The 25,941-nt window shown below is 43.4% G+C and overlaps 2 protein-coding genes across 8 annotated transcripts in view; one reads left to right on the forward strand and one right to left on the reverse strand.

Annotated features, from left to right (window-relative positions):
• On the reverse strand, nucleotides 1-11,956 carry TRMT12 (tRNA methyltransferase 12 homolog). Of its 2 annotated transcripts, XM_067471520.1 has the most exons (9): nucleotides 11,753-11,813; nucleotides 11,530-11,653; nucleotides 9,102-9,221; nucleotides 8,496-8,664; nucleotides 7,018-7,216; nucleotides 5,129-5,279; nucleotides 4,636-4,745; nucleotides 2,867-3,024; nucleotides 1-1,688 (listed from the first exon to the last, which is right to left on the reverse strand). In XM_067471520.1, exons 3-9 carry the CDS (start codon nucleotides 9,173-9,175, stop codon nucleotides 1,215-1,217), a joined length of 1,335 nt encoding a protein of 444 aa, XP_067327621.1. In that variant the 5' UTR covers nucleotides 9,176-9,221; nucleotides 11,530-11,653; nucleotides 11,753-11,813; the 3' UTR covers nucleotides 1-1,214. The 2 variants fall into 2 exon arrangements, with proteins under 2 accessions (XP_067327621.1, XP_067327620.1); XM_067471519.1 differs by lacking the exon at nucleotides 11,530-11,653 and having other exon boundaries at nucleotides 11,753-11,956.
• Nucleotides 11,903-25,941, forward strand: part of CSTF2 (cleavage stimulation factor subunit 2) — a 21,227-nt gene continuing 7,188 nt past the window's right edge. The window contains exons 1-12 of one of the 6 annotated variants that reach the window (XM_060756372.2): nucleotides 11,903-12,014; nucleotides 14,687-14,765; nucleotides 15,069-15,238; nucleotides 15,362-15,498; nucleotides 15,752-15,871; nucleotides 16,833-16,994; nucleotides 17,150-17,270; nucleotides 18,117-18,161; nucleotides 18,321-18,362; nucleotides 21,334-21,393; nucleotides 23,629-23,770; nucleotides 25,408-25,562. In XM_060756372.2, coding sequence (XP_060612355.2) covers nucleotides 11,957-12,014; nucleotides 14,687-14,765; nucleotides 15,069-15,238; nucleotides 15,362-15,498; nucleotides 15,752-15,871; nucleotides 16,833-16,994; nucleotides 17,150-17,270; nucleotides 18,117-18,161; nucleotides 18,321-18,362; nucleotides 21,334-21,393; nucleotides 23,629-23,770; nucleotides 25,408-25,562 — 1,291 coding nt within the window. In that variant the 5' untranslated portion in view covers nucleotides 11,903-11,956. The remainder of the gene's footprint in view (nucleotides 12,015-14,686; nucleotides 14,766-15,068; nucleotides 15,239-15,361; nucleotides 15,499-15,751; nucleotides 15,872-16,832; nucleotides 16,995-17,149; nucleotides 17,271-18,116; nucleotides 18,162-18,320; nucleotides 18,363-21,333; nucleotides 21,394-23,628; nucleotides 23,771-25,407; nucleotides 25,563-25,941) is intronic. The other 5 variants (XM_060756373.2, XM_060756374.2, XM_060756377.2 and 2 more) reach the window with 5 other exon arrangements.

Genomic DNA, 25,941 nt, shown 5'->3' on the forward strand with positions numbered 1-25,941 from the left:
TGCTGCAATGCTCCAGTGGGATTCCTTCCCAGGTGATCTTCAGAGCTCGGGATACTTCTCTGTTCTACCATCTCAAAGCTCCCTGCTTGAGCAGTAATGGCACGATCATCAGCATAGATGAAACTCTCTGTCCCTTCTGGCAGTGGCTGGTCACAGAAGCAACCAGCAATATTTGATCTAAAATGTGTGATGCAAGGCCAGAAAGTTATTTTTGTTCTTTACAATATGTTCTGTCTACTTGATCTATATGAAATAAATTGAATTGTTTCATATGCAGAAGGTATTTCTTCTCTCTCCAAATTTTGGAAAATGCAATTTAAAATCAAAAATATTATTTTTTTGGAAACAGTGTCCAAAAGGTACTTCTATGTCCTGGTTCTGATTAAGCTTTAGAACAGCGGTTTAAACCGCCAGCCGCAGCAAATCTTGCCAATCTATTGTTGACAGCTCAAGCCCAGGTTGGAGTGAGCTCCCAACCGTCAGTCCTGCTTCTGCCTACCTAGCAGTTCGAAAACAACAATGTGAGTAGATAAACAGGTACCACTTTGGTGGGGAAGTAATAAAAGGCACCCATGCAGACATGCCGGTGATCCGATCAGGAGAGGATTTAGGACAACAAAACCTCCTCAGCATGGAAGATGGAGTAATAGCACATGCACAGGCACATGTGTGCACACACACACCTTTGGCCAGAGTCACGCACAGCCTCCAGATGCCAGAGACGGAAAAAGATGGGAAGCCTTTACCTCTGTTTATGTACTGTCTGACTTGTTCATTGTATAAACAGTGTTTACTATTTGCCGTATATTTGTACTGTAATCTGTCATGAGTCCCCTCAAGGAGATAGGGCAGAATATAAATAACGTATATTATTATTATTATATTAAGAGTTGTAGATTTATTCATGATCTTAATTAGGAGACATTATCAGAGGACTGAGACCCCAAACGACAAACAGTGTAGAGGATCCCAGCTTGACAAGGGTCTTGATCCCGTACTCACAATCCCATTTTCCTATGATTCTCCAATTGGATCTACATTGCCCTAAAATCCAGTTTCAGAATGTGGATTAACTGCATCAAACTGGATTAGATGAGTCTACAATGTCCTATAATGCAGGTTAATGCAGTTAATCCACCTTTTGAACCTGGATTATAGGGCAGTGTAGATCCAGCCTACGTTGGCTGCCACGACAGGAAAATGCTGTTCTAGGGCTATGCTTCCAAGTCCACATTCTCAGCAAAAGGTCGGCACTCCAGATCCAAAACTAGATGCTGCACGTGAGGAGCGTAAGATTTCACTTGTTCAATGTGGAGGATTGTTGTCCTCCACTCCTTGTTATCCAATTCCTGTAGCAAATCCCTGATCCGGATGGCTGTGAGCTCTGCCCAGATCTGCCATTCACATTTGGCTGCCAAAGCTGGAGTTCTCCTTTCAGCATCCTGCAGAATACTGTGGTCTCCCGGAACCATTTTGCCTTCTTCTGCCAGTAGTTGTTTATCAGACCGTTCTGACATCAAGTTGTGGGGCAGTTCAAGGGCCTTTGTTGGGAAAGATTCCACATTCTGATGGATGTGAAGAACGCCTCCCACGTCCTTTCGCAAAAGCTGGCAAGCAACCGGCCAGCCGGCCTCCGATGTGGGGATCAGCCCCAGATTCACCCTGTCAGCCACGTCCTTCAGTTGTAGCTGCAGAGGAAAAAGAGAGACAAGGAATGTCAGAAGACACATTACACCAGGTGAGATATTCTGTCCAATTTTCACAGCATTTTTTATTCTAACTAGCCGTCCCCTGCCACGTGTTGCTGTGGCCCACTTTGGTGGTCATGGGGGTTCTGCGTGGGAGATTTGGCCCAATTCTATTGTTGGTGGGGTTCAGAATGCTCTGTGATTCTAGGTGAACTATAAATCCAGGTTTCCCCTGACATTAAGTTCAGTCGTGTCCGACTCTGGGGGTTGGTGCTCATCTCCATTTCTAAGCCAAAGAGCCAGTGTTGTCCACAGACACCTCCAAGGTCATATGGCCAGCATGACTGCAAGGAGTGACATTACCTTCCCGCCGGAGCGGTACCTACTGATCTACTCACATTTGCATGTTTTCAAACTGCTAGGTTGACAGAAGTTGGGGCTGACATACTGCTCCCTTGATTCAAACCTGCAACCTTTCGGTCAACAAGTTTAACAGCTCAGTGGTTTAACCCACTGTGCTACCGGGCCCAGAAAACTCACAGCAACCCAGTGATTCTGGCCATGAAAGCCTTTGACAACACCATAAGCTATTACTTTGGCAAAGGATGCTGACCCAACAGCCATAACAACATGTCGCTCTACTTCATCTCAATAGTACGACTGTTTCACAGCTTGGATAAATTACATTTTTGGCATGCAATCCTCATATTGATCTACAAAATGTGTTGATTCACGTTGTCATGAAAGCCTTCAACAATACATACATATCTATAGATTGCTAATCAGTAACTTTAGTTTAAAGTGGTCTAATTTAAAGAAGCCTCTCCATCTAGTGACCATGCCCTGACCTTTGTAAATCCTCAGTGAGAGAATAATAATAATAATAATAATAATAATAGTAATAATAATAATAATGCTTTATTTATACCCCACCACCATCTCCCCAAAGGGACTCAGGGCGGCTTACATGAGGCCAAGCCCATCAATACAATATACACAATATAACACAAAAACACAACAGAAAATAAAAAAATAATTTAACCTAAAATACAAAACCAATGTGTATAAGCGACATGTGTATAAGGTAGGATTTAATTGCACAACAAGAAAATAAAGTACCTTTGCGTCTCCTAACCTTTTAAAGGAACCACTGTGCTTGCATCTTCCTCGCTACTCACCTTCCTGTTATCTCCCTGGTGAACATGGCATTTATCTTGTACACCATTCAATTCCAAGTTCTTCCTCAGAGCTTCCACAGCATAAGGGTTCCATTCACAGGCATGGACAAAAGCAGCACCAGCGTGAACCAGGTAGGGCAGGGTGAAATAGCCGATCCCTGAAGATCAAAAAAAGAGGTGGCTGTAAATCCCTGGTATCACATCAGGAAAGGACCTTCAAGGATCCCGGGTCCCACCATCTGCTATATGGTGAACCTTGCAATAAAAGATGCAGTGGCAGCATTCCTGACAGATAGCAAGCCTAAGCATTTGTGTCCATTGCAATCCCTTGTAGTTGCTCTTGTATGGAAGAGTGAATGGCTTAAACTCCCAAGAGCAAGCAAGGGGGGAAAGGGTATGCAGAGAAATCCAGCATGTTGGGTCACTGTGACTATTCTCTATCTCTATTTGACATATGCAATTGTGTTAATTTTGGCTGAGGAGGATGCATATCAAAGCCAAAGATATCCCAAAAGCACTGCCTTAGGCTACAACGACCCTAAATCACACAATCATAACATTAAAGAATTGGAAGGAACTCTTAAGAGCCATTAACATAGAAATCCAAGTCAAAGCAGTGTAACCTGTCTTTGAAAACCTTCAGGGAAGGGGAGTCCTCCGCCTTCACTGTTATTTATTTATTTATCTATCGTGTCAGGAGCGAACCAAAACAGTTATATTGCATTAAAAAAACAGACAAACAAACACAACACAAAGTCTGCAGACTTGGTATTCTATTAAATGTCCTTTGACCAGTATCTGGCCCCTTGGAGTGCTTCTGGTGTTGCCGCAAGAAGGTCCTCCATTGTGCATGTGGCTGGGCTCAGGGTGCATTGCAGCAGGTGGTCTGTGGTTTGCTCTTCTCCACACTCGCATGTCGTGGATTCCACTTTGTGGCCCCTTTTCTGAAGGTTGGCTCTGCATCTCGTGGTGCCAGAGCGCAGTCTGTTCAGCGCCTTCCAAGTCACCCAGTCCTCTGTGTGCCCAGGGTGGAGTCTCTCATTTGGTATCAGCCATTGGTTGAGGTTCTGGGTTTTAGCCTGCCACTTTTGGACTCTCGCTTGCTGAGGTGTTTCTGTGAATATCTCTGTAGATCTTAGAAAACTATTTCTTGATTTAAGTCGTTGGTGTGCTGGCTGATATCCAAACATGGGGTGGGCCTGAGATGTCACTGCCTTGGTTCTTTCACTATTGGTTGCTACTTCCCGGTGGATGTCAGGTGGTGCAATACTGGCTAAACAGTGTATTTTCTCCAGTGGTGTAGGGTGCAGTAACCCCGTGATAATGAGGCATGTCCCATTAAGAGCCACATCTACTGTTTTAGTGTGGCGAGATGTGTTCCACACTGGGCATGCATACTCAGCAGCAGAGTAGCATAGCGCAAGAGCAGATGTCTTCACTGTGTCTGGTTGTGATCCCCAGGTTGTGCCAATCAGCTTTCACACGATATTGTTTCTAGCACCCACTTTTTGCTTGATATCCAGGCAGTGCTTCTTGAAGGTCATGACACGGTCCAGGGTGACTCCCAGGTATTTGGGTATGCTGCAATGCTCCAGTGGGATTCTTCACTGTTGAACAGCTCTTACTGTCAGGAAGTTTCTCAATATGTTTATAGGAAAATTCTTGCCTTGTTATTGGAATTATTTCAGTCATTTCTACACATTGGAATGTTTCACAATGGAGTTTCAGACTAAGACTGCACTCTTTCTGCTACAGTGTGTAATACTTACCAGCATAGAGATCCACCACTACTTCTCCAGCACACAGTAGAGAGGCAATCCTCAGCTTCTCGGTAATATTTCCTGGAGAGAGCATACACCTGGTCACATCAAACATGTATCTGTGGAGGAAGAAAGACCCAAAAATCTGAGGAAACAAGGAGTACATTTGCCATAGGCATTATCTTGCCATAGGCTTGCCTTGTGGTTCCTAAGCCTTCTTAAAAAAACAAAAACAAAACTGATCTTTTTGGAAAGGCATGGATGGTACACAACAGAATAGGCAGAATAATTAAGACTTGTGTAGAAAACTAAGCAGTAACCTCATATCAACTATCCTCTTAAAATCAGCACACTTTCCTGCCATGAAATCAAAACTAGCTTTCACAATCTGACAGTCTAAGAGTGGAGATGTAATTTACTCTATTTCTAAACTGAATTTGCACAAGGAAGATATGAAGATGTGAGGAAAAGGGCGTAAGAGAAAGAAGGACTTCTCCCTTACCTGATTCCATTGTCCACGTGTTCAACCCAGCCATCCTGCCCCAGCAACAAGGTCACTGTTGGAGATCGAAACACATCGGACTGGACAGGCCCACGTTTTGCCAAACGCCGAGCCCCAAGAGCACCAGCAACCACTTCCCAGAGCTCCTCCCCTAAAACAGGAACAGAGGCTCAATAGCAATCACTACTTTGTGTTGTCAAAGGTTTTCATGGCCAGAATCACTGGGTTGCTGTGAATTTTCCAGGCTGTATGTCTATGTTCCAGAAGCATTTTCTCCTGACGTTTCACCCACATCTATGGCAGGCATCTTCAGAGGTTGTGAGGTGTGTTGGAAACTAGGAAAGTGGAGATTATATACCTGTGCAATAATGTCAAAGGTGGGAGAAAGAACTCTTGTCTGTTGGAGTGAATATTACAATTAATCACTGTGCTGTCACACGCTGGGCCTGTGCATAAGACTGTAGACAGGACATAAATTCTGTGTGCCCAATGGGACGCCGGGGCTGCCTCAGATTAAAGGCCCTTGGACCTCCCCAAAACAAAGTTCTGTAGAGGGTTAAAGTAAGTCCAACAAAGTTCTTTATTGATGAAAACAAACAGGTACTTTAAAGGTTTTCTTAACAGTCTATTGGCTCTTGCAATCTTGTTCACTGGGAACAGGCACTATCTTCATAACTGTATACTAACTAATGGGGAAATCCTTAACTTCTAATCTGGGCAGTCTGTACTTGCCTCTGTTGGCGTGGAGCCCCTGCACCCGGTACCAACTGTGTCTGGCTTCTGCGAGCAACCCTTACCAAGCAGAGCTTTGTAGACTTCCAGGGGAAAAGAAGGAGCTTTAAGGCTGTATAATCCTTGGCCAAGCTGTGGGCTGTATATCTCCCCGGCCAAGCTGTAGAAGACGAAGCTTTCTACAGGAGCTACTTCGTTTTATGTCCTGTGCGAAAGGCTTCTCTGTGAGAACTGACTCAAAAAGGCTCCTATTCCCTCCAAAACTCAAAAAGGGGCGGGACCAGGGAACCTAATGATAATTGACAGGTGGCTTTTCCTATGATTGCAAACTATAACAGGAAGCCACCCTGCTGCAAAATCCCAAGCCTGGGATTGCAAACAAACATTTAATGCAAAAGCAAACAGAATTGGAGCTCCTGGTACAGCTGTACCAGCACAATCACCTTGATTAGTACTGCAAAGCCTTCAAGGCCTGATTGATTCCTGCCTGGGAGGGGATCCTTTGTTGGGAGGTGTTAGCTGCAACATTCACACTTGCCTCCAACAGACAAGAGTCCTTTCTCCCACCCTGGACCTTCCACAGATATATAAACCTCCCTGGCTTAGTTTCCAACAGACCTTCAAGGCCTGATTGATTCCTGCCTGGGAGGGGATCCTTTGTTGGGAGGTGTTAGCTGCAACATTCACACTTGCCTCCAACAGACAAGAGTCCTTTCTCCCACCCTGGACCTTCCACAGATATATAAACCTCCCTGGCTTAGTTTCCAACAGACCTCACAACCTCTGAGGATGCCTGTCATAGGTTTGGGAGAAATGTCAGGAGAGAATGCTTCTGGAACATGGCCATACAGACGGGAAAACACACAGCAACCTAGTAACTACTTTCTCAACACATCCCCTTTTGCAAACTTCCACTACTTTCATCCATCCAAAGACTGGGCCCCTCAAAACAATCAGATGAAATGAAATAAACAGTAAAAAAAGGAAGCCACTCTCTCATCTTAGAGGCAGTCAATAAAACTGAACTCAATATTTTAATCTGGGAGTTGAATACTACAGTTTCATTTCAAACTTTCTTTGTTCACAAATGGCCATTTAAAAGTGAAACCAAGGTCCATTTTTGCTTTGTTATGAAATGGGATATGTTTTGGATTTACCTAGCTCTCCCCATAGTGTTGCTTTAAAGCTGTTTTCACTCAACAGAACTAAATCTCCATGACGCTGCCAGGAAGAGGGCAGATCTCCTTCCAGCTCTTCTGACCAAGTGGCTCCGGAGGTGGATATGAAGCGCTGCAGTTCATCACGCAGTTTCTGGACAGGGGACTGGACCTTGGCTGCTTTTGAGAGAATGGGATTCTAGGAAAGAAAACAAATACAAGTTTGGGATGCTGTGTGTTTTCCGTGTTCCAGAAGCATTCTCTCCTGATGTTTCACCCGTGTTCCAGAATGCTTCTGGAATATGGCCAGACAGCCCGGAAAATTCCCAGCAACCCAGAGATTTCGACCATGAAAGCCCTCGACAACACATTAAATACAAGTTTCTTTTGTGACATATCCAATACAATGCATTTTAAAATCCTGTTCAATTCTGTTTGCAGCAAATGTTGCCTGGACTTTTATAGTAAAAGGCTTGTAAATAAACATATTCAAGGTGGGTTGTTGTAGGTTGAAAACAATGTATTGTCAAAGGCTTTCATGGCCAGAATCACTGGGTTGTTGTAGGTTTTTCGGACTATATGGCCATGTTCTAGAGGCATTCTCTCCTGATGTTTTGCCTGCATCTATGGCAGATATCCTCAGAAGGAGGATGCAGGCGAAACATCAGGAGAGAATGCCTCTAGAACATGGCATATAGCCTGAAAAACCTACAACAACCCAGTGATTCTAGCCATGAAAGTCTTCGATAATACATATCCAAGGTGCTCATTTTCAAGTCTTAATAATACCCAAAGCACAGTTCCTCACTCAAGGCAGGCCAGCCATTTTATAATGTATCAGTAGCTACACTGCAGCAGCACGTTAACACAGTGACACATCAGACCATGTAAAAGAATCGGCAAAAGTAAGATAGCTGGGACCCAACGCTACGGTAGTTGCATAATGCGGCTGTGAATTAAGGATGTGAAGAGGTGTGTAAGACAGCGGAGCGAGTGAGAGATGCAGCTGCGTCAGAGTCCTGGGAACATTGCTTGCCAGAAAGGGGGAGAGGAAACATTTCTACTCAGTTTACCATCTTCATAAGCCATTGTTTATCATTTAACAGTAAATAACTCTAACATTACTTCACTTGCCTTAAGCAGTATGCTTGGCTTTTGTTGTCCCCCCCCCCTTTTCTGTTCCCCCCCTTCTGACCCACATTGCGCACGTCTTCCCTTCATTAATTATGCCCCGCGTTGCGCAACCGCGTAGGCTCGCAACTACCATAGAGTTGGGTCCCAGCTATCATACTTTTGCCAAAGAATCAACCAATTGCCTCCAGCTGAATAAGGTACGTAGAAGGGGGGGAAAGGTTGTAGCCTAAATGGGAATGGAGCAAAGCAATCCTATCAAGACCCAGTGACAACTTGAGTGGCAAGTCCTTCGTTAGCAAGGAAAGAAAAGCACTTGCCTCTTTCCCAACAAGAATTTAGCTCACTTGGATCCAGGATAGAGCGCAGATCCTTCCCGGTGGGATCTTATCCTTCAGCTCTTGCAGCTGCTGCGCCTTGAGGCCTTGCCCCATCACTGGCAATGCCATGGTCCCATCCGGAAGCTTCTGCACACGGTAACGCCTGTCCAGGATCCCCTCCTTCTGCAAAAGTTTCCTACAAAACCAAGATCTATAAGGATCCATTTAAAAATCACCCTTTATATCCAAAGAAATTCAGTGCTTTTCGTTGCAAAGTGAGAACGTCAAAATGTCTCTGGCCAGAAAAAGCTATAATCAACTCTGGTAGAACAGAAATTCTGAAATGAAACTGAATTGATGTGGATAGTGAGGGCCAAGTGTGCTTCTCCTACGTGGCATGGGGGTGAATTAGGTGGCCCATGTGGCCTCTTCCAACTGTATTATTTTATGATTCTATGACTGTACATTTCTAAGAATGATGTCATCAACATGGCAAGGTTGAAGAAGCCATAATTCCCCCCCTCCAAAAAAAACCCCAACTTTTTCAAACTTTCTGCTTGTAAGAATAAGATATATTTGTTCAAATATTTATTTATCCCCACTGTTTTGTCTCCTGTATGTTTGGAACTATACCTGAATAGCTGAGCAAACTGTGGCTCTGTCACAAAAGCAGCAGTACCACTGGAGCACACATCCTCTGCGGCCATTTTGCAAGAAACTGGAGGCAACAGGGAGGTAGAATGAGGTTTCCACCTAAAATATAAATACAAAACACAATCTTCAGCTGATGATTTACAATGTTTTTAGCCTTCTCTGCTCAAGAATGCTGGTACCCCACCAAACTACAACTCCCAGAAATCTGTAGCATTGAACCAAAACTGTTAAAGTTGTGTTTAATTGCATTGATTTTACAATGTAGATGCACCCCTGGCCTCCCAAGCTGTAGTCCAGAGCCCAAACTATTTCATTCCTTGGAAGCAAGTTCCACTGGAGCTAGAGTAAACATGCATAGGACAGCCTTGAGGAACCTTATTTGGCATTGTTTGACACAATTGTTTCACTGACTCAGCTTCAAGCCCATCTTCTAGAGCAGGCCAGCACAACCTGTGTTTTATACTTCACCTCCCAGAATCCCTGACCATTGGACAAGCTGGCTAAGGCTTCTAGAAATTGGAGTCCCAAAACCTGGAGAGCCACAGGTTGTGCAGACCTGGTCTATATATACAGAAAAGTCAAAGCATGGAACCAGACCAAACTTGGCACACAGACCCTCCTTATCCAATTTAAAATAATTGAAGTGTTTGAAATATATATTTTAAAAATACCTTTCAGAAGAGAGAAAGAAGAGGAACAAAGTGGTTTTGGAAAGGGAGGGAGGGAGGAAAGAGGAGAAGGGGGGAATGAAGCAAGAGAAAGGAAGAGTATGAGGGAGGAGAGGAAAGAAATACAAGGGAAGAGAAAGGAAGCAAGAGAAAGGAAGGAAGCAAGAGAAAGGAAAGGTATGAGGAGAGGGAGGGAGGGAAGGAAGGAAGAGAAAAGAAGGAAGGGAAGGAAGAGAAAGGGAAGGAGGGAGGAAAGGAACTAGGAGGGGAAGAGAAGGAAGGAATGAATGAAGAGAAAGGAAAGATATGAGGAGAGGAAAGAATGAAAGGAAGGAGGAAGGGGAATGGAGGGAGGGAGGAAAGGAATGAGGAGGGGAAAGAAAGAAAGAAAGAAAGAAAGAAAGGGAAGGGAAGAAGGAAGAGAAAGGAAAGGTATGAGTAGAGGAAAGGAAGGAAGGGAGAGAAGAGAAGAAGGAAGGAAGGGAAGAGAAAGGAAAGGTATGAGGAGAGGAAAGAATGAAAAGAAAGAAGGAAGGAAGAGAAAGGGAGGGAGGAAAGGAACTAGGAGGGGAAGAGAAGAAGGAAGGAAGGAATGAAGAGAAGGAAAATTATGAGGAGAGGGAAGGAAGGAAGAGAAAGGAATGAAGCAAGACAAAGGAAAGGTATGACGGAGGAGAGGAAAGAAGGAAGGGAAGAAGGAAGTGATAGAGGAAGGGAAGGTATAGGGAGAGAGAAAAGGGAAGGAAGAAAAAAGAAGGAGGGAGAGAAGGAACCAAGAGAAAGGAAAGTATGAGGAGAGGAATGAAAGGAAAGAAGGATGTATTGTCGAAGGCTTTCGTGGCCGGAATCACTCAGTTCTTGTGGGTTTTTTCGGGCTATATGGCCATGTTCTAGAGGCATTTCTCCTGACGTTTCGCCTGCATCTATGGCAAGCATCCTCAGAGGTGAGGTCTGCTGGAGCTGGGAAAGAAAGGGGTTTATATATCTGTGGAATGACCAGGGTGAGACAAAGAAGGATGGAAGAGAAAGGGAGGGAGGCAGGAAGAGAAAGGAAAAATATGAGGAGGAAAGAGGAAGAGAGGAAGGAAGGAAAAGTATGAGGAGAGGAAAGGAAGGAAGGATGAGAAAGGAAAGGTATGAGGAGAGGAGAGGAGTGAAAGAGGAAAAAAGGGAAGAGAAAGGAAGGGAAGAAGTGATGGAGGGAAGGAAGATAAAGGAGGAAGGAAAGGAAGGAAAGAGGGAAAGGAAAGAGAAAAGGTATGAGAAGAAGAGAAAGAAGGAATTATTCCCGGAGAGCAACAAGAGCGCCCTTCCCACAGACATTAGATTAGCACCATCCCTAATGGCGTTCCGCAAAAAAGTAAAGACCTGGTTGTTTGTGCAGGCGTTCGAATAATTAGTGCAATGACTGGCAATGATATAGGAATGGAACAATGGATGACGAATCTGGATCATGTTTTTTAGTGATGAGACGTTAGTGAATGGTTATTATAGTAATTGTGTACTAACTGTGTATTAGATTGGTTATTAACTGTTTTATATTGGTGTATTAAATTTTGCTGTGTCCTGTGTCCTGTGAACCGCTGTGAGTTGCCTCCGGGCTGAGAACAGCGGTATAGAAGTAAAGTAAATAAATAAATAAATAATAAACAATTACTACAATTTGTAGCAAAACTTGAAAAATGTTTCTGTTCCTGATTTGGAAAATATTATTTCCTGTTTATTGGTGGGGTCCTTACTTTGAAAGCAGCTGCTCTGCTCCAGAAACCTCGTTTTTTGTGGCATGAACTACGTTGAATTGGTTGAGACTCGATGATGAGACCTTCCTTGAAGAACTAGAGCAAAAGGTGCTGCAGGAACATTCTGCAAAAAAACAAAGTGTTTGCAGATTAATCAACTTTCTCAATGTTTTCTGATAGAACCAATTAAGAAATGATATTTAGAAACGATGATCACGATTACCTGGCTTGTCGTTCTCTTGACCAAGACCCAGAGAGGCTGCTGGGCTTGTCTTGCCAAACAAGCGTGGCGTCCATCCGGAACCTTCCTCCTGGGCGCCGCTTCCGGCCGGGAAGAGAAAACGGTGGCGCCCCAGAGCGGAAGTGAGGGGACGCTTTTGGCCAGGGACCGGAAGCTCCTCGGCCTGGGCTCAGAAGCGGGGGGAAGATGGCGGGGCTGTCGGTGAGGGACCCCGCGGTGGACCGCTCCCTGCGCTCCGTCTTCGGTGAGCAGCCCGCCCAACCACCCACCCACCCCTCGGTCATTAGTCACACCTCCTCTGCCTCTCCTGGAGAAGATGTGTGTGGGTGGCATAGCAGGCCTCTTGGCCTGTCCGACCCACAAAGGCCTGGCTAGGCGAAGAGGCCCCTGGGGTGCCCCGCTGGGGAAGGAAAGGAGGAAAGGGCCTGCTGCCAGAGAGAGGCAGGCTCTCTCAGACGGGAAATAAAGGGGGAAAGGAGGAAGGAAGGAAGGGAGGAAGAAAAAGGGAAGGAGGAAGGAAAAGGAAGAGGAGAGAAAGAAAGGAAAGAAGAAGGGAAGGAGGTAAAGAAGGCAAAGGGAGGGAGGAAGAAGGGAAGAAGAAAGAAAGAGGAGAGAAAGGAGGAAAAGAAAGGAAAGGAGAAAGAGGAGAGGAAGAAAGGAAAGAAGAAGGGAAGGAGGTAAAGAAGGGAAAGGGAAGGAGGGAGAAGAAGGGAAGAAGAAAGAAAGAGGAGAGAAAGAAGGAAAGGAGAAAGAGGAGAGGAAGAAAGGAAAGAAGAAGTGGGGAAGGAGGAAAAGAAGGGAAAGGGAAGGAGGGAGAAGAAGGGAAGAAGAAAGAAAGAGGAGAGAAAGGAGGAAAGGAGAGGAAAGGAGAAAGAGGAGAGGAAGAAAGGAAAGAAGAAGGGAAGGAGGGAAAGGGAGGGAAGAAGAAAAGGGGAAAGAAAGGAGGAAAAGAAAGGAAAAGAGAAAGGAGTGGAAGGAAAAAAGGAGGAGGAAACAAAGGGAAAGGGAGGGAGGAGGAAAAGATTGGAAGGGGAGAAAGGAGAGGAAGGGAAAGAAGCAAGAAAGAGAAGAGGAAGGAAGAAAAAGAAGGGAAAGGAGGGAGAAAGAAAGAGGAGAGGAAGAAGGGAAGGAGGCAAAGAAGGGAAAATGAGGAAGGGAGAAGGAACAAGGGAAGGAGAAAGAAAAGGGGAAGGAAAGAAAGAATGAAAGGAGGAAAAGATGGGAAAGGAGAAAGAGGAAGGGAGGGAGGAGGAAACAAAGGGAAAGGGAGGGAGAAAGAGGAGAGGAAAAAAGGAAAGAAGACGGGAAGGAAGTAAAGAAGGGGGAAGGGAGAAGAAAGCAGGGAAGGAGAAAAAGGGGGAAAGGAAAGAAAGAATAAAAGGAAGACAGAAGAGGGAGAAAGAAAGAAGAGGAAGGAGGAAAATAAGGGGCGGGAGAAAGAATGAGGAGAGGAAGGGAAGACAAAAGATTGAAAAGGGAGAAAGAAAGAGGAGAGGAAGGAGGAAAAGAACAGGAAGGAGAAAGAAAAAGGAGAGGAAGGGAGGAGGAAAAGACTGGAAAGGAAGGGAGGAAGAGAGGAGGAAGAAAGGAAAAAAGAAGGGAGGAAGGAGGAAAGGGAGGGAGAAATGAGAGGAAGGAAGAAGGAAAGATCAAAAAGGGAGAAAGAAAGAGAAGGGGAAGGAAGGAGAAAATAAGGAAAAAGGGGAGGGAGAAAGGAATGAGGAAAAGAAGGGAAAGAAAGAGGAGAGGGAGAAAGGAGGAAAAAAAGAGGAAGAGGAGAGGAAGCAAGGAAAAAAGAAGGGAAGGAGAAAGAAAGGAGAGGAAAGAAGAAGGAAAATAGTGGAAAGGAAGAAAGGAAAGAAGGAAGGAGAAAAAGAAGAGAATGGGAGGGAGAAAGAAGGAAGAGAAGACTCAAAGCAGCTTACATTAAAAGCATTTCAATACAATTTAGAATCCACAAACATACAAACATTTGAAATAGAATTCTACATCAATGGTATTAATTAAAAATCAATTGTTAAAATCCTTAAAACTGGCCTTACAGGAGGTTGCTGTATGGGAAATTAAGTGAGAGAAGGTTTTTCTGGCCTTGTAGAATAATGGCATGCAGTGAATAGTTCTGACTGCTAAATCTTTCTATGTAGGTTCTCATTCTTTTGTATCTTTTCATCTTAAGCTTCTTTTCTTTGTTCTGATCTTCAGCGATGTCTTCTTCCACCTTATTTCAGCCTTGGTTCCCAGAGCACCACACTTTTAAAAAAAATCCTGTAAAACTGTTGTGACAAAGTATTTAGATTAATACAAATAGCAACACTGTCAATAGTAAAGCTATCTGCTGTTTCCAAATGCTTGATGAATGATTAACCTGTGCTAGGAAAGATGCTCTGCTTATTTATTTATTTATTCATTTACAGCTTTTATATTCCGCCCTTCTCACTCCGCAGGGGACCCAGGGCGGATTAAGTGTACACATATATGGCAAACATTCAATGCCCATTTTTGATATACAGACATACACAGAGGCTATTTAACTTTTTCTGGCCACCAGGGGAGCTGTCGCTTTCATCGTCCATCTGCGACGCTGATGAAGCACTTCTGCATTCCCGCATGCTTCCCCGCTGGAATGCTTTGCTGGAGTCTTCTTTATGACCTCATAAATCAGTTAATTTAGCCTCCCCACACTTTAAGGTGGTACCTAATTTTCGTACTTGACAAATGCAACTGTCTTTCGGGTTGCAAAGGTCGACAACAGGCTACACACAATTGGTTGGAAACCCACTCCAACCCAGGCTGGCTTCGAACTCATGACCTTTTGGTCAGAGTGATCTTAATGCAGCTGACACTCAGCCAGTTGCGCCACAATCCCGGTGGGATGTCTGTTGGTCCTGAAAATGTGTCCCTCTCTCTTTCCTGCAGTGGGGAATATCCCATATGAAGCCACAGAGGAACAGTTAAAGGACATCTTCTCAGAGGTTGGACCTGTTGTCAGCTTCCGGTAAGAATTATCATTACTAAGGTTTCATAAATAGAAAAAGCCAACTCCAGAAAGGTTGGGAGTCTTGGAATAGATCTTTCAGAGCATCTTGGAGCAGAAGCATTGTAGTAATTACATTTTTGGATTACAGCTCCTAGAAGCAGCATGGCCACTGTGCTAGCTGGCAGATTCAAGGAACTGTAGTACAGAAAACTCCACAGTTTTTTGGTGTTTGGAGCAGTACATCAAGATAATCTAGCTGCACTCCTTTTCCTAAGTTATTCTGTAGATAATAGTTGTGGTTTTCTGTTTTCTGCCTTCCAGATTGGTCTATGATAGAGAGACTGGCAAACCAAAAGGGTATGGCTTCTGTGAGTATCAAGACCAGGAAACGGCTCTCAGTGCCATGCGGAACTTGAACGGGCGTGAGTTCAGTGGGAGAGCCTTGCGTGTGGACAATGCTGCCAGTGAGAAGAACAAAGAAGAGCTAAAGAGTGAGTTTCTCTTGCGAAAGGGAGCAGCGTGAAGGCAGCTGCTGTACTACAGCACTGATCTGCATGTTTGTACACATGAAGCATCTTTAACCCTAAGAGTTTCCCTCTTGTCTTCCATGTCAGGCCTCGGTACCGGTGCTCCCATCATCGAATCTCCCTATGGAGACCCTGTGAACCCCGAAGATGCTCCTGAGTCCATCAGCAGGGCCGTGGCCAGCCTTCCACCTGAGCAGATGTTTGAGCTGATGAAGCAGATGAAAGTAAGCAAGCAGAAAAGTTAAAAATATGTCCGCCTTATTTTTTACAACTCATCTGGTAGTTATAAAAAAATTAGGTATTCCTTGCAGATGGCCATTTTGTGAGGGTGGTTTCATTTGCAAGCTTTCTGCAGAATTGAAGTACTTGCCTCTTTGAACTGTTCTCAGAACCTGGGTTGAAAAGAAATACCCCAGAAGCCCAGATGTTACAATGCATGGCTTAGTGAATTTGTTTCCTCTCTCCCTGTTTCTTCAGCTCTGTGTTCAGAATAGCCCCCAGGAGGCCCGGAGCATGCTGCTGCAGAACCCTCAGCTCGCCTACGCCCTGTTACAGGCCCAAGTTGTGATGCGTATTGTTGACCCAGAGATTGCTTTGGTATGTCTTCCAACCTTACCTCCCTTAGGGCACAGGGGAAACCTAGGAAGGGTCATGTGCTTTTGCATTATGACCATTATTCTTAGTATCTTGCAGCATCGGTAAGGAACCTCAGGGCCTGTAAGCTACAGTATATACTCAAGTATAAGCCAAGTTTTTCAGCCCTTTTTAGGCTGAAAAACCCCACCTTCACTTATATTTGAGTCAAGGTTATTTATTATTTTATTCTGTTGTTGTTATTATTACATTTATTATTTTACTCTTATTATTATTATTATTCTCTTTGTTATTGCATTTATTATTTTACTCTATTATTACATTTATTATTTTACTCTCTTTATTATTATTGGAAGGCTACGTAAGCACATTTACACTGAAGAAGGTTAGAATAATGGTTTTATCAGAGTTGGACAGTCTTATCTTAAATTACAGTTTTATGTAAATATTCAAAAACATTTGACCTACTGATACCTCAGTTAATGTAAATTTTTGGTATCTGTATTTATTTTGAAATTGACAAGTAGCTGCTGTATTTCCCACCCTCGGCTTATACTTGAGTCAATACTTTCCCCAGTTCTTTTGTGGTAAAATTAGGTGCCTCGCCTTATATTTGAGTCAGCTTATACTCGAGCATATATGGTAAGTCTTGGCACACATATGACCTAATCTGGAACTGAGCCTTGTCTTTTCACCAATCATTCTGGGCTTGCCAGAGTTGCCATGTTTCCTTCCCTTCAATACCATCATTTGGTGGTTTCCCAGAGTTACCTTTGATAGGGATGCAGTAGTCTTAGTTCTGAAAAATAGAAACTTCTTTTATAAAACTGTTACTGGCAGCAAATTTAAATCTATAGATTTTTTTGAGTTCTCTCACCAATGGGATACAATCCCAATTAACTTTTGTGGACTGAAAGAGGTTATCCCCTTTGATTAAGGTTCTACTCTTTTTTTCTCTCACCAGAAAATTCTGCATCGCCAGACCACTGTCCCTTCGCTAATTCCAGGAAACCCACAAGCAGTTCCAGGGCAAGGACCTGGGCCTGGACCTGGACCTGGGCCTGGACTTGGTCCAAATGCACCAATGAACCAGCCAAATATGCCCTCCTCTCAGCCACAACCAATAGTAAGAGCTGGTGTTTTGTGTCAAATCTTTTACTCTTCATTCTGAGTCAGTTTCCCTTTTCACATTGCTTTGAATGTTATTGTCAGTGAATGTTCGGGGGAGATGTCCCTTCCTGTTGGCATGTTCTTAAATCATAACCATGGTATTTTCCCAAGCAGGGAGGCATGCACGTCAACGGAGCTCCACCTCTGATGCAGCCACCCATGCAAGGAGGCGTGCCGGCCCCAGGCCAGATGCCCACTGCAGTACCTGGCCCTGGGCCCTTGGCTCCAGGAGGTGAGTTCCACAGGGTGTTCTTTGCCAAGTGTTTTCCTTGGATTTGTAAACAATAAATTTTGACCTAAATGTATGTAGAGCAGAGTTTGGACCCTGTTGTTCCCTCCGTATCCTTTGTGTTTAAGAAGAGCATTTACACCATCATTTCTCAACCTGGGGGTCACCAAAGACCATCAGAAAACACAGTATTTTCTGTTGGTCATACGGGTTATCCATGGGAAGTTTGGCCCACTGATGGTTGGTGGAGTTCAAGGAGCTCTTTGATTGTATGTGAACTACAAATCCCAGCAATTACAGCTCCCAAATGTCAAGTCTATTTTCCCCAAACTTCACCTATATTCATCTTTGGGCATATTGAGTATCCGTGCCAAGTTTGGTCCTGATCCATTATTGTTTGAGTCCACAGTGCTCTCTGGATGTAGGTGAACTACAACTCCAAAATTCAAGTTCAATGCCCACCAAACCCTTCCAGTATTTTCTATTGGTCATGGGAGTTCCGTGTGCCACGTTTGGTTCAATTCCATCATTGGTGGAGTTCGGAATGCTCTCTGATTGTAAATAAATCCCAACAACTACAACTCCCAAATGACACAATAACTCCCTCCCCCCCCCCTCCCCTAATTTGGGTTTATCGGGTATTTGTGTCCAATTTGGTCCAGTGAAAATACATCCTACATATCAGATAATTACATGACAGTTCATAACAGTAGCAAAATTACAGTTACAACATAGCAACAAAAATAATTTTATGGTTGGGCGTCACCACAACATGAGGAATTGTATTAAGGGGTCGCAGCATTAGGAAGGTTGAGAAACACTGATTTACACAATTGTTTTTCTCCGCAGGTGGAATGCCAGGGGCTGGCCCAATGCTCTTGGAACGTGGGCAAGGTAATTCCGATTCTCCGCTGAACCTGCTTTCCTCCTTGTTGTGTGGATAGAGAAGTCTTGTTTGGGGGATCTCCTTACACAATGCCTCCCTGAAAACGGCGTCTAAGCTCTCCCCGACTTTTTCTTAACTCTTTCCCTTCATTTCTCTTTGCAACTTAGTGGACAATGAGAGCGATGCTTTCCCCAGTAATGCACCACCAGGTACTTTGCATGCCTTGCAGAAAAGTGGGAAAATACTTCTAGTTGGACTCTGTGGTCCAGTAGGGTAGTGCTTGAGCCAAGTTGCGCCTGGTGTTTTTGTTTTCATTTTTTCTTTTTGCTTAGCCAGCAGAGGATGATCGCCCCTTGAAATGCTTTTTAAGGCCATTTTCTTTTGCAGAAGATAGTGGGGATTGCTGTGTTTTGGTAACAGAGGAGAAGGAGGGGAGTGTATGTCTGTGTCTTGAGTTCGCATTCACACACATCTGGAAATGTACCAGCATGCTCTTCCTTTTAGTTCTGCCAAAACAACAACAAAAGACTCCTTAAGAATTGCCTTGACCCAACATGTATCCTGGGTCAAACTAGAATCTAATTTTAGCTGCTGTGGATTCCCAGCAATCGGCATGTTGGTGCCTTCTGAACAGCACTGCGTGCCTATATTTATTCATTGTGCTTGCTGATCTCTTATCTGTCAATCAGGACTCTCAAAATTCAGTGCAATGAAATTTGAAAGTGAATTTTAACACCTTAAGGCCGACAAAATAGTAGTCTTGGTTGCCCTTCCCAAGGTCAGTAGGGATTAACTCAAATCTGCTTTCCTTTATGTGTGTGTGTGTTTGTGTGTGGGATATACACTATTGAGATAGTGCTGTAGTAAAAGTGTTCCCTCATGTGTTCATCATTGCAATCTATTGAGTGGTGGGACATATGACAGGCCTTTGCTGAACATCTCAAAAAAAATCTCAAGTTGATGTGTGTATCCAGCTTTCATGATCCATCCCAGGAGCAAGTTGTGATACTGTTGTCTGTATTCATTCTCAATGACATCTACCTGAGAAATAGGGATCTATTATCTCATAGGAAACAGGTCAGCATATCCCATTGAGCACAGTGGGGCTTACTTCAGATAAACTATGCAAAGGATTACTGTCTTATAGTGAGTTTAATTGATTGAGATGGGACGCTATCTGCACTTAAGTGTTTTGCAGCAAGAATCTCTGTGCATGTTGCTGTTTAGCTCATACCCATTTTCTATTTTAATATCATAGCTCTTGTGTTATTACTATTATATTGAGTTTGGGGAATAGTGTTCCTTCTTTATGTCTTTAAATAGGGAAGTGAAGAAGTTAGAACTGTTGGTAGATCTTTGAGTGATTTGCAACAAGGATTCCTAATTGTTTGGCAGTAACAGCAACAAAATGACTTTTATCCACCTGTTATCCTCACTTGGGGTAGCCAAGCAAGGACTACTCATTGGGATAACCAACAGTGGATTTTTCTATGGAAGGAATGTGAGTTTTGCATTCTGGTACGCAGAAGACATATCTAGCTTTGGACTTAGTGATCTCAGGCTGTTGTATCAAGTTTTAGTAGGGAGATTTTTAGTTTAAGAAAAAGTAAATCTTAAAGTAGGTTGCTGTGAGTTTTCTGGGCTCTCTGGCCATGTTCCAAAAGAATTCTTTGCTGACATTTCTCCCACATCTATGGCAGGCATCCTCAGAGGTTGTGAGATCTATTGGAAACTAGGAAAATGGAGTTTATATATCTGTGGAATAATGTCCAGGGTGGGAGAAAGAACTCTTGTCTGTTCGACCTTGTTGGCCACCTTGATTAGCATTGAATGGCCTTGCAGCTTCAAAGCTGAGAATGCTTGCCAAAGATGTGGGCGAAACGTCAGGAGAGAATCCTTCAGGAACATGGCCATACAGCCTGGAATACTCGCAATGGCCCAGTGATTCCAGCTATGAAAGCATTCGACAACACAATAATAATAATAATAATAACAACAACGACAATAATAATTGTTGTTATTATTATAGCTTGGGGGTCTGTTGGAAACTAGGCAAGTGAGGTCAATATACCTATGGAATAATGTCCAGGATGGGAAAAAGAACTCTTGTTTGCTTGAGGCAATGGTGAATGTTGCAACTGGCCACCCTGATTAGCACTTAATGGCGTTGCAGCTTCAAAGCCTGGCTGGTTTCTGCCTGGGGGAATTCTTTGTTGGGAGGTGTTAGCTTGTAGAGTGGGCAGTTGCAACGGAAAGGAAACCATGAAAATGAACCAAATCTGGCTAGCAGTATTTTTTTAAAAAAAAAACCTAAAATCAGGAGAGTAAACAAAGAACAACACTCAAACAGGGAAATTCCCGACAAAAATCAATCAGGGCCAGCTAACACCTCTCAACAAAAGAACCCCCTAGGCAGGAAGCACCAGACTTTGAAGCTGCAAGGCCATTCAATGCTAATCAAGGTGGCCAGTTGCAACATTCACACTATCCTCAAGCAGACAAGAGTTCTTTCTCCCATTATTCCAGAGATACATAAACCCCACTTGCCCAGTTTCCCACAGACCTCACAGCCTCTGAGGATGCCTGCCATAGATGTGGGTGAAATGTCAGGAGAGAATGCTTCTGGAACATGGCCATACAGCCCGGAAAACTCACAGCAACTCAGTGATTCTGGCCATGAAAGCCTTTGACAACACAATGAAATGTGTCCTTGTTAACTCCCTACTTTGCCTGCAGAGGGCAGTCGGTGTGTGGAGCAGAGCCTTGATAGAAAAGCCTTTCATAGCATCCAAAAGGATTAGATGCACTGCTTTGAGATGGTGCCTAGAAACAAGCCAAGAGACAGGGACTCAGTTGTCTGTTTTTAAACCTTGTTCAGTTTTTTGCTTTCCGTAGATATTGTTCATTGCAGTAAGGTGCTGCTCACAGGCTCACAAAGTAAACCTTATGCTGCTGGAGAGCACAGTAAAAAATTCTAAAGATCATATCTAGGGTTGTCGGCATCATGTTCTGAAGGGAAGGGTCTTTTCTTTTCCTTTAAAATGAAACCTTCTCTCCAAAGATGTGCCAGGCAGAAGAAGGGACGATCTGCCTCATGTTTGTGTGTGTGTGTGTGTTTGTGGCAAGTGCATCTCCCGCTGATGTGACTGCTCTTTCTCCTTTCTTCCTGCTCTCGGCCAGGGAACCTGCAGCTCTCTCCCGTGGGACCTGCCAGGCCTGCCTCTATTGAGCGAGTTCAAGGTACCTCTGGCTGCGATGGGTCCTCTCGCTCTTTGCTCGGAGCGTGGGGTGTGCGAGACAAAGTCCTGCGACTTAGGGCTGGAAGGCTAGATTGGAAAGCAAAGCAGAAGGCTTGCTTGTACAATGATCAGTGCCAGAAAAGACTTGGCTCATTGTGCCCCTGTACTCCCTTTTCTCCTTGCTGGTGTTTGCCAGGACTGGGACAACATCTTACATAATGTTTCGTGCTAAGATACATGTACCAACCCTATATACTTTTTATTCCGTGCATCCAAGATCCATTTTGTGAAGAACATGTTGTATTTGTATGCACTATGTAAGAATGGCATGTGCTTCGGAATCTCTTGGGAACAGCATGAATTTAAAATGAAGCAAACTAGGTGTATATTTTACCAAGAAAAGCATTGAAGCTTTTGCTTAGAAAATCAGGCAACAGTGGAACTATTTTTCAATAGTTACTTCCATAGGCTTTTCTGAAGGAAATACCATATATACTTGAGTTTAAGCTGACCTGAATATAAGCCAAGGCACAGTAAACTGGGAAAACATATTGACTCGAGTATAAGCCAAGGGTGGGAAATGCAGCAGTTCCTGGTGAATCTATATAAATAAAAATGTAATGTTTGTTTGTGGGATTAACATAACTCAAAAACCACTGGACGAATTGTCACCAAATTTGGACACAATGCACCTATCAGGCCAACGAGTGACCATCACTCATAAAAACACTGAAAAACACAGTGGAAAAGACTTTAAAAGCCAAAAAATAAAAAATACATTACAACGCATGCACAAAACCACATATATACACATAGACACATGCATACACACACAAAACACATATACACAGACTGGACCACAGCAACACATGGCAGGGGACAGCTGGTTTCGAAATAAAAATAGATACCAATAAAATTACATGAATTGAGGCATCAGGAGGTTAAATTTTTTGAATATTTGCATAGTACTGAAATTTTCTTCAATGTAAATGTGATTACATAGCCTTCCAATAATCATAAAGTAATAATAATAATAAATAATGGAAATGAAATAACAGCATAATATAGAGTAAAATAATAAATGTAATAAAAATAATATTGTAAAATAACATAAAAGTAATAACAATATAGTAAAATAATAAATTAATTATGATAAATAGAGTAAATTAATAAATGTAATAATATAATAGAGTAAAATAATGGAAATGTAATAATAGTAATCATAAAGTAAAATAATAAATATAGTAATATAGTGAAATAATAAATAATAATAATAAAGTAAAATAATGAATGTAATAAAAACAATAATAGAGTAAAATGATAAATTTAATATTAAGGTAAAGGTTTCCCTTGACATTAAGTCAAGTCGTAAGTGGTGGTGCTCATCTCCATTTCTAAGCTGAAGAGCCGGTGTTGTCAGTAAAAAAACTCCAAGGTCATGTGGCTGGCATGACTGCATGTAGCGCTGTTACCTTCCCGCCGGAACATTACCTATTGATCTACTTAAACTTCATGTTTTCGAACTGCTAGGTTGGCAGAAGCTGGGGCTGACAGCGGGAGCTCATGCTGCTCCCTGGATTCAAACCTGTGACCTTTCAGCCAGGAAGTTCAGGAGCTCGGTGGTTTAACCCGCTGCTCTAACTAATAATAAATAGAGTAAAATAATAAATGTAATAATAATAACAATAATAATAGAGTAAAATAATGTAAAAGTAATAATAATAGAATAATGTAATAATAATAATATAATAATAATAAGAGTAAAATAATAAATGTAATAAAATAAGAAATAACTTTGACTTGAGTATAAGCCAAAGAGGGATTTTTCAGCGTAAAAAAGAGCTGAAAACTCAACTTATACTCGAGTATATATGGTAATTACAATCTGTAGATGTAGGCCCTTTGGAATTGATGGCGTAGGCATATCTTCTCATACTTGACACCAAAGTAAAAGACACTTTATAAAAGGCATCTCTGCATTTGGATTTCTGTGTGATTCTTCAACTTTCCTTGATTCTGTGCATCCCTGAGCCAGCAGATGGTGATAACACAGAGGGCAGAAGCACTGGAGCCAATGCAGGAGGTGTTGCCGCAACAAATGACTCCATCCCCAGTGCACACTGCCTTCCAACAATACAGAGGGTGGCACGAAGGGCTTCCATCTGGAGTGGTGCTGGTCTTAATGTCACATTTCTACCCCCTGATCCTCACCGCCCTCTTTTTGCCTTCCCGACAGTGCCCATGCCAGACCCCCGGGCTCCCATGCAGCGTGGTGGGCCTATGCCAGCCAGTGGGCCACCACCCCGAGGCCTTCTGGGAGATGCCCCAAATGACCCACGTGGGGGGACCTTGCTCACGGTCACTGGAGAAGAGACCAGGTAGGCAACATGGAATAGCACTGCCACATTGAAATCAGGACCCAGTGATGAGCAGGCTTCTTTGGATAGGCTTGGACTAATGACAGAAATTCTTGGAAACAGACAAATCAGCAAACTGGCAGGGGCAGAGCAAGGCACTCCCCTCCTTTGGAGAAGAAGAAAGACCTTTCTTCCATACCCAGAACAGAAAGTCAACTGTCTATTTGCTTGCTCTCTCTCAGGAACCAATATTCCTGAGATGTTATCTCCCCAAGATAGCAAACATGTACAGGCTAGCGACTTCTATAGGTTTATATATGGGGCAGACAGCTGTCCTGTCTGTTGAGGATCAATGGCTGCCAGTTCAAAATGTGATAATATTCCCCAGTCTTGAGAGATGCCCCGAAACCCATCCTGGTTGCTCACACATAGCTGTAGCATCCCAGTTTTAGTTTTTGTTCCAAGACATATGTCTAGCTTTTGCCATCAGATTCAGCATGTGTAGGTGGTGCAACAGGTTAAACTGCTGAGCTGCTGAACTTGCTGACCGAAAGGTCGGCAGTTCGAATCCGGGGAGCTGGGTGAGCTCCCGCTGTTAGCTCCAGATTCTGCTAAACTAGCTGTTCAAAAATAGGCAAGTGTGAATAGATCAATAAATACAATTTCTGTGGGAAGGTAACAGTGCTCCATGCAGTCATGCCGGCCACATGACCTTGTGTTTGATTTTCCATTATGTTATTTTGTACTGTTTATTTTACTTGATTGGTTTATTTATTTTATTGTGATGTTACTTTGTTGCTTATATTTTATGTTGCTGTAATGTATCACTGGGCTTGGCCTCATGTACGCTGCTCTGAGTCCCTTTGGGAGATGGAGGCGGGGTATAAATTATTATTATTATTATTATTATTATTATTATTATTCAGTTCTTGTGGGTTTTTTCAGGCTATATGGCCATGTTCTAGAGGCATTTCTCCTGACGTTTCGCCTGCATCTATGGCAAGCTTCCTCAGAGGGTGAGGTCTGCTGGAGCTGGGAAAAAAGGGGTTTATATATCTGTGGAATGACCAGGGTGAGACAAAAGGTCATTCCACAGATATATAAACCCCTTTTTTCCCAGCTCCAGCAGACCTCACCCTCTGAGGAAGCTTGCCATAGATGCAGGCGAAACGTCAGGAGAAATGCCTCTAGAACATGACCATATAGCCCGAAAAAACCCACAAGAACTGAGTGATTCCGGCCATGAAAGCCTTCGACAATACATTATTATTATTATTGGAGGCATCTACGGACAACGCTGGCTCTTCGGCTTAGAAATGAAGATGAGCATTACCCCCAGAGTTGGACACGACTAGACTTAATGTCAAGGGGAAACCTTTACCTTTACTTTACAGAATTTGTATGTAAAGCCCTTCCTTGAGTGAAAACAATACAAAGCACTTTATTGGAAAGAGGCTATGTGTATTCTTCCTGCCATCTAGATTTTGACATCCCCATATGTTGTTTCAGTATGAAGAGATGTTCTCTCCTCTGAGCTGCCACTGTAGCCTAAATTTGTTTGTTGTGGGCAAGATTGGCTGCCTGTTTTGCAGTATAAGAGCTGGATCTGGGCTTTGCTCTGGGTTTTGACCTCTTTTGCTTCCCCTCCTCTTCTGCAGAAGTTACCTTGGACCCCCCCACCAGGGGCCACCCATGCACCACATGCCCAGCCATGATACCCGGGGGCTGCCCCCACATGAAATGAGAGGTGGACCAATGGGAGACCCCAGACCCTTGATGGGAGAGCCACGAGGGCCCTTGATGGATGGCCGAGGTGAGAGAGACTGTGGGAAGGGGGCAGAAATATTTGCAGCACTGTCATTGATCCATCAGGGACTTGTCCTTTTGAGAAAGTACACAAAAATAAGATTGTCAGGAATGTGGAAATGTGCAGCACACACACTCACAGTAATACCTCATGCACTAAAATGCAATGAAATAGTATAGCGTATTTGAAACACAGTTTAAAAAGTATGCCATACTTTTAAAAAATCTCCTATTTTGTGTTGGATGGGGCGATGGTGATGTGGAGGTGGGAAAACTGCCTGTATTTCCTCCATCCCCAGATGTCACGGACAGAAGTTTATAAACTTCCTGGAATTAAGAACTTCAAGAGTGTTAGTTATTTATTTGCGACATTTATATGCCGCCCT

Source organism: Anolis sagrei, chromosome 10 (genome assembly GCF_037176765.1).
Source record: "Anolis sagrei isolate rAnoSag1 chromosome 10, rAnoSag1.mat, whole genome shotgun sequence".
In the NCBI taxonomy this organism is placed as follows: Eukaryota; Metazoa; Chordata; class Lepidosauria; order Squamata; family Dactyloidae; genus Anolis; species Anolis sagrei.